Genomic DNA, 15484 nt, shown 5'->3' with positions numbered 1-15484 from the left:
AATATTAAGTATTTCATACCAGTGCAGAAATGATACATTTTAAAAGGCTATAATAAAAAATATTTATGAAGTGAATAATTTACTTAGCACTAACTCTAAACAACAACAATAAAGTACCGCTCTTTTACACATTTTCTGAAGGATTTTTAACATTGCTTTATTAAAATAATCATGGCAAATATGATAACACTGTGTGAGTGTGCGTGATTGTGTGTAAGGCCAAATGGTAAAATAAACTTTTCACCACTTCCAGATAAATCCATATCTGGAGATACTGCTGGCCTTTTAAACCTGTGCCTGTCCTTTGTTTAATCGCCACTCATTCCTAGAGAAATAATCTCGACAAAGTATACATTAAACAATAACAACAACCCTTTATCGACACAACACTGTGCTTCAATGATATTTAATTACTTTATTTTTTATTTCACGCCTAGGCGTTGTGGCGGCGCAGATTTTGGTTTTTTAAAAAGTCCTTAAACAGATAGATTGCCTATCTGCTGAGTCTAAACCACGAGTCCCTGAAGTTTATTATTTGATTTAAAGGTGTTCTTACTATACATGTATCTACGGTGATATAGCCACTACAGGCTTTAATAAAATAAAGAATCTAAGGACATTGTTGTAAATATAACCATGGACAATAGATTGGAAATCATAAATCAATTTAAAAATTCACCACATTGGATAATTAGTTTTTCTCTGATTTGATATTTCATTTAACTTGTGTTGTCTTTCATTTGTGCTCATCCAAATTCAAAAAGTAAAAAAAAAATCTACTTCATAGATTTTTTTGCCTAGTATATCATCATTATGTGCCTCCACAGGCCATTACTATTCTCACAATGATATTTTCTATTTGCTGCTATACTGTATATACGTGGTGTCAGTCATTGCTACATTCTAATTGCTGACACTGCTGTTTTAAAATTTGGTAAAGACATTCATCTATTTTTAAAAAAATGCTATTTTGCAATGATTCTAATGCCATTCTGTATAATAAGAATAATAATCATAATAATACAGTAAGTCCCAGACTTACAAACATTTGAGCTACCAACAGTCGTAGATGCAAACAAATCGCAGAAGTACAGTAGCTCATGTGTATTATAAGAAATGTAGACACTGCAGGTCACTACATACCAATATTTACAATTATATACAATATTTTCAGTGTGAAAGTGAATGTATAACATTCCAAAGTCCGGTATATATCGTATGCATTTGTGTGTGTGCAGGAGAAATAAATCGGTCTCACCGGTTTAAATGAATCAGTCCGGGAGCACAATGATAGAAAATGGCTGTCCCGATAGTGAATAATCCTAATTTAGAAAAATCCTCAAAAAGTGCTCACAGTCCAAAATAGCTCTGAGACATGCAGTAAACACCATGTAGCGCTGTCCTCCCTTGATGTCTTCCTGTGTCACTTTAAATTAAATTAGCTGACCGTGCTGCGTTACCGGGTATTTTCCTCGCGATTTAAAAGTACAGTCTCACAAGAGAACAATGCGGAACCAAAACAGCAAATCTACTTTTTTTATGCCTTACATTGTACATTTGTGTCAACGGTGTACTGTATAAGACTCACTTTGTCAGGCTTACAAACAAATCCAATGGAACAGAACTTGTTCATAAGTCGGGGACTTACTGTAGTAATAAAAAATATACAGTGTGTCCTACCTATACTGTTTTTGATTAGGCCTCTGACAAATCAAACCAAAGTGACTTACTGCTGTTTCACTTTCGGCAGGGCTATGCAGTCTCTAAAGTAGAGGTTTCTAATACAAAAAAATAACTGTAGCTAACAAATTAACATAGTCAAATTTTAACTTTAGGCAGCATTTATCATTATTGGGATACATAAACATGTTATGGTAGATTATCGTGTGTGTCAGCTTATGTTTGTATGCACTGTTTATGAATGTGTGTCAATTCGTCTGAAAAATATTGTATACACTACACCATGCAGTGACAGTGTGAATAAGTATTGGTGGACACAAGTGCAGAAATATGTGACATTTTTATCTTTTGTTAAACTACAGCAAGGATCTGACATCTCAGACAACCTTGCATGTGCGTGTGAAACATTCTGTCTTTGTGCTCAGTCTTAAGTTCTTATGTCCCATTGCAGAGGGACAATCAGAAAATGATTATTTTGAGTAAATAAAAGAATGTTATGTTGCCCTGTGTTGTATGAAAGTTGTGTGTATAATTCGTGAACATGAAAATAGTGAAAAAGCGTACTTTTGTGAAGGTAATAAAGTTATATGTTGAAATTATGTTGTGTCTTTGAAAAGTGATACATAATACATAAAACTCACTACAGTTAAATGCAAATTTTAAATTTCTGTGTTTTTTTGTGTAAAAATGAGAAGATGTTCAACTGATGTTGTTTACCTAATACTGAGACCCCCTGCGACCAGATGATTTGTATTATGTTTTTACACAAAAAGTATAGAATTAAAAGCAGGGGCAAATTTTTTAAACATGATTGTATTTACAGTATTTTTTTTTTCGACTTTTATAAACTCAAGCTACAAAGCTAAACATGTACAAAGTAAGCAAAACTCAGTTACAAGTTGATTGAGTGTTGTCTATAAAAATTCTTTTACTTTTACTATTAAACATAGCTATAGTTCTAACTGTTGATTATTTTTACCATTTAACTTCATTAAGTGTTTAAGTGAGCTCCATTTATGTTTTTATTTTTCCAATATGGCTCAGTACACTCCTTCCCTTCTTTTGATAATTTGTTGAAGGGTTCTTAACCTCTTTTCCAGTAATTTGCTTTCTTTGCCTGATGCAGCCCAATTTGAATTCTGAAATGACAACTTTTTATTTTTTTTTTGGTCAGGCAGAGTATATTTCAGAAAAATTTAGCAACTTCAGAGTAGTCCTTAATTTAATGGACTAATATGGCTCGACAGAGACCTGCAGGCCAAATTTTCTTTTCAACAATGCTGAACCATTGTTACATTTGGCAACATTGTGGCTTAGTGTTGCCATCACTTCATTTAACGTTATCTCCACTATTTAGTCTCGCGCTTCCTTCTTTGTATTTCCTCTTTCTTCTTGAAAGAAATTCTGTTTGGCCTGTCATCTGTGTTTGTTTGGCTGGTGTAACAGGCATTCCTCACCAAATGTAACAGTAGAGTTTGTCATCATAATCTTTTATTTAAACATGTGTCACAGGCTTTCGCACACTAACGTTAACAGTAGGCAGCTTTATCATCACCTTTTATCTCATACAGTGTGGGTGTGTCACAGGCGTTCCTTGCCAAATGCAACAGTAGCAGTGTTGATGGAGAAAAATTGATACATCCAGCTGAGCTCATAGCTATTGAAACCATGGATCTTACCACAGTGTCGGCACATACAGTACCACCGTCACCACACACTTCATTAGCAGGTAATGGTTGCTCTCAGGCATCAGGGTCTGCACCTGTCATAAGTTTACCGGTTTTCCTTTCTTGGATTACTGTTGGTAGGCCACTGCAAACTAGGAACATCCCACAAAAACTGCAGTTTTGGAATTTAACTTGACCCAGTTGCTAGCCATCACAATTTTGAAATTGAATTTTGACTTGTCAAAGTCACTCAACTCCTTATACTTGCACATTTTTGTCCGCTTCCAACACATCACCTTCAGGAAAACGGTCATATATATATATATATATATATATACACACACTACTGCTCAAAAAATTGGGATCAATTTGTAACTCTATGGTCGTTCCTTACTTTTATTTCTTGCTACATTGTAAAGCATTGCTAAAGGGATCCAAAATATGCAATCCTTTGAACAGGTAATGTTGGGATGTATCTGTTACTCATGATCTGTAAAGCCTTCATAATGGCTCTAATCTGAGGTGCTGTTAATTGGTGATTTTTGAGGCTGGTGCCTCTAAATGAACTTTTTTGATCTTGCCTTTCTGGGTCTTCATGAGAGCCAGTGTCATCATGGTGCGCATCAATATCAGTTATTTTATAGTTTTAAAATCCCCAGTATTGTGGTAGAATATTGAAAAAAAATTATATATATATATACTGTATACAGTCCAAAAACATGCAAATTAGGCTACTTAGCATTTCCAAACAAACTGCTTGTAGTGTGTTAATGTGAGTGTTCACCGGAGGTCCTACCCCAGTTGTACAAATAAGAATAAATACTTCTTCTTCTTTGTCTTTCGGCTGTTCCCTTTCAGGGGTCGCCACAGCGAATCATTTGCCTCCATCTAACCCTATCCTCTGCATCCTCTTCTCTCACACCAACTAACTTCATGTCCTCTCTCACTGCATCCATAAATCTCCTCTTTGGTCTTCCTCTAGACCTCCAGCCTGGCAGTTCCAACCTCAGCATCCTTCTACCGATATATTCACCATCTCTTCTCTGAACATGTCCAAACCACCTCAATCTGGCCTCTCTGACTTTAACTTCAAAACCTCTAATGTGGGTTGTCCCTCTGATGAACTTATTCTTGATCCTATCCATCCTTGTCACTTCCAAGGAGAACCTCAACATCTTCAGCTCTGCTACCTCCAACTCTGCCTCCTGTCTTTTCTTCAGTGCCACCGTCTCTAAGCCGTAGAGCATTGCTGGTCTCACCACTGTCCTGTACACCTTTCCTTTCATTCTCTTTCACTTTCATTAGTCCTGCCGGAGTCTCTGCTTGCACTCTACAGTTAATATACATTTACATTATACATTGTGTGACTGTGACCATACCTAACTGCCATCTCTCCTCTTCTTCTCTTTCCCCCCCTCTTTCTTTTTCCTCTCTCCTCCTGTCCCCCCTTTCACTCTTTCTCTCTCTCTCTGTCGAGCTACACATGTCGTTCCTGAGCTGTCAGTGATCCAGACTCCCTCTGCCCTCCGGACCTGTCTGACCCATCCTGGTGCCCCGCTTCTGGCTGAAGATCTCGTCACATGGATGCCCCGTGTGTCTCTCTGGGATGCGTCTGGTGTCTGGGAATGATTCTCTCTACCTAGAAAATGGTTCTGGCCTTGACTGGTGTTGGCAACTGTTTCTCTGGGGACTTGACAGTTCGATAGTTCATGACTGGAACTTCTTACAAGTCTACCTGGGTTTTCAATAACTACCTGGACTCCATATTAACATCAATTAACATCAGCTATTATAGCTGAACTGCCTCCCACCCTACACACTGTATAAATGCAGATCATTTACTGCTTTCTGTTTCACCCAAATGAGGATGGGTTCCCTGTTGAGTCTGGTTCCTCTCAAGGTTTCTTCCTATTACCATCTCGGAGTTTTTCCTTGCCACTGTCGCCCTCGGCTTGCTCACCAGGGACAAACTGACCATTCATACAAATTCACATTTCATACAAACCTAAATAATTCTTTTGACTATGTAAAGCTGCTTTGCGGCAATGAAAATTGCTAAAAGCGCTATACAAATAAAATTGAATTGAATTGAATTGAATTCTCGCTGATACTCTTTTATCGCACACCTGACACTTTTCTCCACCCATTCCAACCTGCCTGTACCCGCCTCTTCAACACTCTCCGTTGCTCTGGACCGTTGACCCTAAGTACTTAAAATCCTTCACCTTCTTTACCTCTGCTCCCTGTAGCCTCACCAATCTTCCTGGGTCCCTCTCATTCCGTCTTTCTGCGGCTAACCTTCATTCCTCTGCTTTCCAGAGCATACCTCCACCTCTCCAAATTTTCCTCCACCTGTTCCCTGCTCTCGCTACAGAGCACAATGTCATCTGCAAACATCATAGTCCATGGGGACTCCTGTCTTACCTCATCTGTCATCCTGTCCATCACCAGAGCAAACTAAAAGGGGCTTAGAGCCGATCCTTGATGCAGACCCACCTCCACCTTGAACTGTTCTGTCACACCTACAGCACATCTTACCACTGTCTTACAGCTCTCATACATGTCCTGCACCACTCTAACATACTTCTGTGCCACTCCAGACCTTCTCATACAATACTACAGCTCCTCTCTTGGCACCCTGTCATATGCTTTCTCTAAATCTAAAAAGACACAATGCAACTCCCTGTACAATGACACAATGCAATCTTCACAATCTAAAAAGACACAATGCAACCTTCTCTGTACTTCTCCGCCAGCATCCTGAAAGCAAATACTGCATCTGATGTACTCTTTCTAGGTATATATACAACAGTGGTATGAAAAACTATTTCTCCTTCCTGATTTCTTATTCTTTTGCATGTTTGTCACACAAAATGTTTCTGATCATCAAACACATTTAACTATTAGTCAAAGATAACACAAGTAAACACAAAATGCAGTTTTTAAATGATGGTTTTTATTAATTAGGGAGAAAAAAAATCCAAACCTACATGGCCCTGTGTGAAAAAGTAATTGCCCCCTGAACCTAATAACTGGTTGGGCCACCCTTAGCAGCAATAACTGCAATCAAGCGTTTGCGATAACTTGCAACGAGTCTTTTACAGCGCTCTGGAGGAATTTTGGCCCACTCATCTTTGCAGAATTGTTGTAATTCAGCTTTATTTGAGGGTTTCTAGCATGAACCGCCTTTTTAAGGTTATGCCACAACATCTTAATAGGATTCAGGTCAGGACTTTGACTAGGGCACTCCAAAGTCTTCATTTTGTTTTTCTTCAGCCATTCAGAGGTGGATTTGCTTGTGTGTTTTGGGTCATTGTCCTGCTGCAGCACCCAAGATTGCTTCAGCTTGAGTTGACGAACAGATGGCCAGACATTCTCCTCCAGGATTTTTTGGTAGACAGTAGAATTCATGGTTTCATCTATAACAGCAAGCCTTCCAGGTCCTGAAGCAGCAAAACAACCCCAGACCATCACACTACCACCACCATATTTTACTGTTGGTATGATGTTCTTTTTCTGAAATGCTGTGTTACTTTTACGCCAGATGTAACGGGACACACACCTTCCAAAAAGTTCAATTTTTGTCTCGTCGGTCCACAAGGTATTTTCCCAAAAGTCTTGGCAATCATTGAGATGTTTTTTAGCAAAATTGAGACGAGCCTTAATGTTCTTTTTGCTTAAAAGTGGTTTGGAAATTGAAGAGCTTTAGAAATGGCTTTATAACCTTTACCAGACAAATAGATCTCAATTACTTTTGTTCTCATTTGTTCCTGAATTTCTTTGGATCTTGGCATGATGTCTAGCTTTTGGTCTACTTCTTTGTGTCAGGTAGCTTCTATTTAAGTAATTTCTTGATTGAAACAGGTGTGGCAGTAATCAGGCCTGGGGTGACTACAGAAGTTGAACTCAGGTGTGATAAACCACAGTTAAGTTATTTTTTAACAAGGGGGGCAATCACTTTTTCACACAGGGCCATGTAGATTTGGAGTTTTTTTTCTCCCTTAATAACGTAAACCTTCATTTAAAACTGCATTTTGTGTTCAATTATGTTATCTTTGACTAATAGTTAACGGTTTTTGATGAGCAGAAACATTTAAGTGTGACAAACATGCAAAAGAATAAGAAATCAGGAAGGGGGCAAATAGTTTGTCACACCACCACCACTGTATACAGTATCTCACAAAAGTGAGTACACCCCTCACATTTTTGTAAATATTTTATTATATCTTTTCAAGGGACAACGCTAAAGATATGAAACTTTGATAGAATGTAAAGTAATCAGTGTACAGCTTGTATAATGGTGTAAAGTTGATGTCCCCTCAAAATAACTTAACACACAGCCATTAATGTCTGAACTGCTGGCAACAAAAGTGAGTACACCCCTAAATGAAAATTTTCAAACTGTGCCCAGTGTAAATATTTTGTGTGGCCACCATTATTTTCCAGCACTGCCTTAACTCTCTTGGGCATGGAGTTCACAAGAGCTTCACAGGTTGCCATGGGAATCCTCTTTCACTCCTCCTTGATCACGTCACGAAGCTGTTGGATGTTAGACACCTTGCGCTTCTCCACCTCACGTTTGAGGATGCCCCACAGATGCTCAATATGGTTTAGGTCTGGAGACATGCTTGGCCAGTCCAGCACCTTTACCCTCAGGTTGTCTTGGAAGTGTGTTTGGGGTCATTATCATGTTGGAATACTGCTCTGCAGCCCAATTTCCGAAGGCAGGGGATCATGCTCTTCTTCAGTATGGCACAGTACATGTTGGCATTTATGGTTCCCTCAATAAACTATAGTTCCCCAGTGCCGGTAGCACTCATGCAGCCTCAAACCATGACACTCCCACCACCATGCTCCACTGTAGGCAAGACACATCTGTCTTTGTACTCCTCACCTGGTCACTGCCACACACGCTTGACACCATCTGAACCAAATAAGTTTATCTTGGTCTCATTAGACCACAGGATGTGGTTTAGTATTCCATGTGCTTAGTCTGCTTGTCTTCAGCAACTGTTTGCGGGCTTTCTTGTGCACCATCTTTAGAAGAGGCTTTCTTCTGGGACGACAGCCATGCAGACCAATTTGATGCAGTGTGCGGCATATGGTTTGAGCACTAACAGGCTGACTCCCCATACCTTCAACCTCTGCAGCAATGCTGGCAGCACTCACACGTCTATTTTCAAAAGCCAACCTCTGGACATGACGCTAAACACAGGCACTTAACTTCTTTGGTCTACCATGGCTACCATATCTATCTATCTATCTATCTATCTATCTATCTATCTATCTATCTATCTATCTGTCTGTCTGTCTGTCTGTCTGTCTGTCTGTCTGTCTGTCTGTCTGTCTGTCTGTCTGTCTGTCTGTCTGTCTGTCTGTCTATCTAATCTATCTATACACTACCGTTCAAAGGTTTGGGGTCACTTTCTAAGTTCATGATTGCTCCTGATTTTTATTTCCTTCTACATTGTAAAGGAATGCTGAAGGCGTCCAAAAAATGCATTACTCTCCTTTGAACAGTTGATATTGAGATGTTTCTGCTACTTATGCTCTGTAAAGACTTCATAACGCCTCTAATCTGAGGTGCTGTTAATTGTTAATTTTTTAGGCTGATAAACTTCACGTCTGTGGCACAGGTAGGTTTTGGTCAAGAACTATTACAGAAAGGCTGACCTCTGTGTCAAAAAAAAATAAAAAAAATAAACCGTTTTCATCTAATTCCATATGTGTTATTTTATAGTTTTGAAATCCCGAGTATTGTTGTAGAATGTAGAAAATAAGTCACTAAACAAAAACAAAGAAATAGTAAAATAGTATTCATACAATTTGTCATGTTACAACCACAAAGGTAAACCTTCAGTATATATATATATATATATATATATATATATATATATATATATATATATATATATATATATATATATAATGTGCCACTTTGTTATAATAAAAGAATGGAAAAAAATATGTGTATAGGTCATTGTTGACATCTTCACAGACATTTTAGATATAAGATTGTTCTGGAACATATACAGCATATCCTCACTGTTCATGCTGTATGTCACGTGCTGTGCTCATGTTAGTCTCCCCTCCCTTTTCCCGCCAGATGGCGCGATTTTTACGTAGGCGCTCGCGACCCTCGGCGCTCTTTATGAGCTAACTGTCAGTAAAGGAAACTGTCAGTGACAGCCACTGAGCGCGATGGGAGAACTGTTTCACACCGGACTGCAGACATGACAGAAGATTTCTTTTTTTAACAGAAAGGTCGAGTCTGGCTAAAAACTCCAGGACATACTTTGTTTTAAAGTTATTCTAGAGGAAGCTCTGAGATTTACAACAATAAGAAGTGTGAAAGGAAGCGCGGTTGATGTTGGGAGAGTAAACAGGCGGTGACAGGATGTACTATGAAGACGGCGCCACTTCACACAGACCCCGCTATGGATGTAAGTTAAATTATTCTTTTTTTTCCTGTTACACCAGTCAGACTTAAAACTCACACTTTAGCACTAGAAACATTTCTAGTTGTAGTTACAAACAAACTAGGCTACAGGTATCTAACCTGTCCTAATACAGTATTCAACTTTTACTCTCCTGGGTGTTTGTTTTCTCATTTTGCTTATCTTTTATTCAATCAAGTGTTACAGTAGATATAAGGGAAGAGAAGCCAAGGCTCAAATCAAACCCTGAGGCATTTACTCACTCTGATCATTTGCATGGAGATTAACTGTAGTTAAGCGTAGGCCAGCAAACACTTTTTCTTGTTAAACATTAGCTTTGGCAGTTGTTAAAGCACATGACATTAAATAATTAAAAGCTCTAAACGACTTCCAAGTAAGCATACATGACCGTTTTAACTGTTTGTCCATAAACAGTGAGAATCCTGTAATGGACAGATAATCTATATAAATAAAAGAAAGGTTTTGTCTGTACCTTGGTCAGAACATGCTTTTTCAGTCATATCTGTACGTTTCATATATTAGAGAACCTGAAACCGGTTTCTGGAATATTTTTTTTCTTTCTCTCTGTTTGTATGTCTGTCTGTCTGTCCAGCCTCTTATGTCACAGCATCATGCAAAACTGGCGGGACAGGATTCAATAAAACATTTGCAGTAATTAGACATCTGTCTGAAGTTTAACCTGGACCATAAGTGAAATCAAAATGTTGACTAAAAGTGATGTTGTGAGTCATTAGGTGGCAGATTTAATAAACTGCTTTAAAATAAGCTACTTGCTAAATGTAAACACACACCTGCACCAATAGGTATTAATTAGAAAAGCTACGCTTCAATTTTACCTTTGATTAGTTAATATATTCACTGTGGAAATAACAGCACTGAAGTGATTTAAATGAAGTAAATTTTAACGCGCTGGAGTCGTTTTTAAGAAAACGACAAAACGTAATCTTTATCCGATCTACCTTTCCGATTTCTCATCTGTGATTTACTCTCCAATTACGAACAGGGAGTGTATTTGGCTGACGACGAAAGAAGTACAACTTAGTGTAAACAAGGTGTAAACATAAACTTTTCTATATCCTCTCTTTCCCATTGATTGTTATAAGATGAAATAACAGTAGATTAAAACTTGTCCGTAAACTAGGTTAATCTTGTACAATTTCCTAATATGTAGCCAAAAATACAATGAAACCCCATATAATGCTGTCATGGCAAACAAAATTTTGTGAAGTTGCAGTGTATAAAAATTAAAGGGTTCATCATTGCTGCAAGCAGACATGTATGTGGGCTTCAACCTGAAATAATGTCACTAATTAAATTAAATCACTGACCAGCTTATTTTTTTAGCTTCAACCTTTTAACTATTTCTACAAACTCTTTCCTGTCAACGACACTAATACTTTGCATTACCATTACATGCATGTTGTATATTTGGATTAATGAGTTACATGTGTCAAGTGTAAAACGTCTGTGATGTTTGATTTGGATAAAATCCTGTTTCTCAATCATTTTTGGCAGGACCTGAAGGTTGCTTTGCAGGTTTAATATTAACCCGGAGCTGCTTCATTAGGTCAAATACTAGTTTGGAATTTTGCTCACCAATCTTATCCTACTCGTTTTTGACATGTTTGCTTTACAAAACCTACCTCCACTGTCCATTGTGGGCCTCTTAACATTATAACGTCCCAGCTTATTATTTAGTTATACTTAAAGCAAGTTATTCAGTAACCAGTATGAATAATGCAGGACAGTGAAATGAATGTCAAAGGTATGCGGTTGTGTGAGAAAGGAATGTAAGTCTGAATGTGTAAAAGTGTGAGTCCTGAGCTTTAAAATAATGGGTTAAAAAAATTCCTGGTTTGTGTGTTTAGTTTTAGGGGTGAGCAAACTAATAGCAAAGGTTTTTGCACACATGACCGTTACAGCAGGGAGGCATGGTCGTTTAGTGATTAGCACTGTGGCCTTTGCATCTCCACGCTTGAGGATTCGATTCCTGCCTCAGGTCTATGTGGGTGGAGTTTGCATGTTCTCCCTGTGCTTGGGGTGTTTCCTCTAGGTGCTCTGATTTCCTCCCACTGCTCAAAGACATGCAGACTAAGCTAATTGGCGTTCCCAAATTGTCCAGACTGCATGGGTGAGCGAGTCTGTGTGTAAGTGCATGCTTGTGCGCCCTCCAATGGACTGGAACCCCTCCAGGGTAAATTCGGGATATTTATAAAATTGTGATACTTAGACAATCACAATACAAACTGTCACCTACTGTAGGTATCGTGATAATATCGTATCAGGTGATCCCTGGTGATTCCCATCCCAACTATTAGGTAACTTTTCTTTGTAAGTAGCAGCCACTTTGATGTATTTAAAAAAAAAAGATAATATTGTATTGTAATGTACTCATTACTTTACTGTAATTGATTAGGTTTCTGGGCTACCAGAGCATGTGATGTTCGGACTGCATGGTGTCCCGCCTGATGACTTTATGATTTGAGTTTCCCTCGTCACATTTGGACAATAGAATTCTACTTATCTTCACTTGATTTGAATTGAAAACCTCTAGGTATACGACAAGACTAGAATTTCCTCATTGACATCCAAAACGCTTTAATTGAAAAACAAATGCTTTTTATTTATATTATAAACGTACCTACATCTGTTTCATACTCTGCCTCTTTTGCCTCACACCAGTAAACACACCATTTTCATGCCAGGCCCTTATTGAGTCAAATATAATTAATATATTGGTTGTGTGCTAGTGTTGTGTATTTGTTGAATGTGCTACTACACAATGTGTGACAAATCATTGATTGAGTCACACCCTGATAAAGGCATCCCTAGTGAGGGTGTTTTTTTTGGGTTGGGGGGAAGGGGGTATTAGGGTGTGCGTGTGATTTTTAGGTCACAACATTTTTTTCTAGAATGAAGCAAAACGTTTTACCACATTCTGGTTGCCGCCAATAAAATAGGAAACCCCCGTCTGTGTGACTGCCTCTGGTTCTAGAAAGCAGAGAAAAAGAAAATGGGCCATGTGTTTTTGCAGACATGCATTTAGCAAGAGCTTTGAAGTAAGGGGATGTATCCTGTATGTTTTTTATTGACGTTTTGATTGTCCTCCCTCTATATCTAGAATCCACCATGTTCTAGAAAGTCAGTCTGTACCTGTCTGTTAATGTTTCTGAAGTGGAGGAGGTAAATACCTAGTTGACCGCAGAGACCAGTATTGAGAGATAGGGGTTGATAAACATCACGACCTAATCAGTGATTATGAAAGAAGTGAGAAACTGTAAACCATCGAGAATTATGTCTTGTTATGCTGACATTTTGGCACCAATTATTTAAAAAAAAGCATAACATGCTTATTGAGATGATCAGTAGAACAAACTAATAGATGTAATATCCTTGCTAAACCCTTAACAGCTAAGGTGAGGTATCAAAACAGGATGGGCGACGCCAGTACACTTAGTGTTTCGATGTCACAGTAGATGTCATAATAGTATTAAGTTGCCCTTTATTTATGGCCTGCGGTATTGTTGTAATAATGTATTATTAGATACTGTTTATACTGTAGATCTTTTAGAGTTTTGTCACATGCTAAATTGTAAACCTAAGGATAGAGTAACTGTCAGAATTAAGCATAGTTACATTAGGCCTAAAATAAGCTTGACATTTAATGCACCAAAGTCAGTAAATCTAAATACCTAACATTATTTTTTTCCTTAATTTTACCCTTCCCAGCCTGTAACATAGCCTTTCCATTTAGTTAAATGAGGAAGAGTACAGTACCAAAACTCCAACACAGCATGCAGCCTTTCTTGGCCCCTTGCTGTTGTTGATCATTACTTCCACATGAGGTATGATGTAATGTTTCTAGTGATTCTTTCTTCTTAGCATTGTGGTGGCCATGGATGGATGGACGGTTATGGTTGAAAAGATGGAGCTGCGGGATGAGTCCCAGTGGAGATCTGTTGGCAAGTCACACAGCATGTGTGTATGTGTGCGCACTTAAAGTTTGCTGCGCTGTTAATCACGATGAGGCACTTATTTACTAAAAACAAAAGGCAAGCATGTGATTGTGTCATTAGATCTCTTTTTTATTAGGTGAGTGGAGAAAACAGTTGGTGCTGCGCTGGCTGGATTCTGTGTGCTCATCTCCTGGCAGAAACTAATAGGGATGAATCAGTTGGCCCATGATGCCTGTCACATGCTAATACCATAATATGATACACAATAAAATTGATGATAGACTAGATGTTATGTTCGTGACAGTGATGCATCAATCATCCTACCATGCATGTGAGAGAAAACGAACTACTCTGAGGAAACCCACAAAGCAAGGGGGAACATGCAAACACCACATTCAATTACCCACAGTAGCTGAGTTGCTGTTCCCCCAACCCCTTTTTCAGTAAAAGGCCTCCCTCGAACTGATTCTATCCTAACATGCCCACACACACACACACACACACACAAAATTCTGTTATTACGCAAATTTTAGTAGCAGGATGATGTGCTTATAGATAAGTTCTGTCGTTGTTGTACATGTGAACATCTCATGCATTGAAGTCACCATATTAAATCAGTTAGTGGGTTGGCTCCAAGCACATGATGTTATGACTATCCCAGAGAAAACGCAGCTATCATGCAGCTGTGGCTTTAGATCAGAGTTTGAGTTTGACCGCATTAAATCATATTTATATGTTTTCAATTAATAGCTACACAAGTCTGTTTTCAGTTGTGTTATGATGACATCACTGCCTTGCTGATATCATGAGCACCATGTAAGGTAAAAGTGTACTGTACCATATTCATCCAAATAGTCAATGGCAGGTTATTTCCAGTGCAAAAAAAAAAAAAGATGAGCATGGCATCTAAAAAAAGAGGATGTCTATTTGCAGCTTGTATACCGTATATTATAGCACCTGTAGGCTAGTGGTAATTTTGTCAGCTATTTTCAATTTTAGTCTTAGTCTTAGTCCCAGGATAAATGTCCCTGTTGGTTTTTATCATACTTAGTCATTCTTATCCTATTTCTGCTCAGTCAAATTTTGGTCAACTAAAGGTCTGGACATTTTATTTTAGTTAGTCAGAGGATCCCTTAAGTATTTAAGTCTAGAAAATGTAGCATTTTAGCAATAAGACTATTATTAATTAACACTACAGTCAGTCTAGTTTAGCCAAAACCATTTTTTTTAAAGTTTTTTTTTTTTTACAAAACTATTATCTTAATATTTAAAATGCATTTTTTTTATGTATTTAAATTTTTTTAACATACATTTATACATGTATTTATTTCACCTAATTCTATTTATTTTTACCCATTGTAACAACTGCTGCAGTTCATGTTTTTTTTTTACTACAAAACAATAGGAGCAGTATGGACAGTGTTTTGAAACTTTTTTTTATATGAATTTACAAACTTGCACTGTTGTAGGGATAGTTTCAATCATTGGCTAACCTATTAGGTTAATGTGTTTGGCAACAGTTTAACTATAAAATAAAATACATCACAACATACTTATGTTAACATGTGGTGACATAATTACCACAAAGGGGCTGTAAAACTGGGTGATTTTATGGTTTGCCGTGATGCGTCTCTTTAGGTTTGTTTTATTTCCCCAGCATATGTGTGCCCACACTATTTCCCCTCTGATATTACTTCAAATTTCCCCTTTTTTTCTCCAGTTC

General features: G+C 38.0%; 1 protein-coding gene across 1 annotated transcript in view; it reads left to right on the top strand.

Annotated features, from left to right (window-relative positions):
- Positions 1–9529: 9529 nt before the first annotated feature.
- The window catches only part of iqgap2 (IQ motif containing GTPase activating protein 2), a 50386-nt gene continuing 44431 nt past the window's right edge, over positions 9530–15484 (top strand). Inside the window, exon 1 of the mRNA XM_053480862.1 lies at positions 9530–9790. Coding sequence (XP_053336837.1) covers positions 9745–9790 — 46 coding nt within the window. The 5' untranslated portion in view covers positions 9530–9744. The remainder of the gene's footprint in view (positions 9791–15484) is intronic.

The sequence above is a fragment of the Clarias gariepinus genome, chromosome 21 (assembly GCF_024256425.1).
Source record: "Clarias gariepinus isolate MV-2021 ecotype Netherlands chromosome 21, CGAR_prim_01v2, whole genome shotgun sequence".
NCBI lineage: Eukaryota > Metazoa > Chordata > Actinopteri > Siluriformes > Clariidae > Clarias > Clarias gariepinus.
The sequence above is the reverse complement of the archived record's forward strand: the minus strand, read 5'-3'. Positions and strand labels throughout refer to the sequence as shown.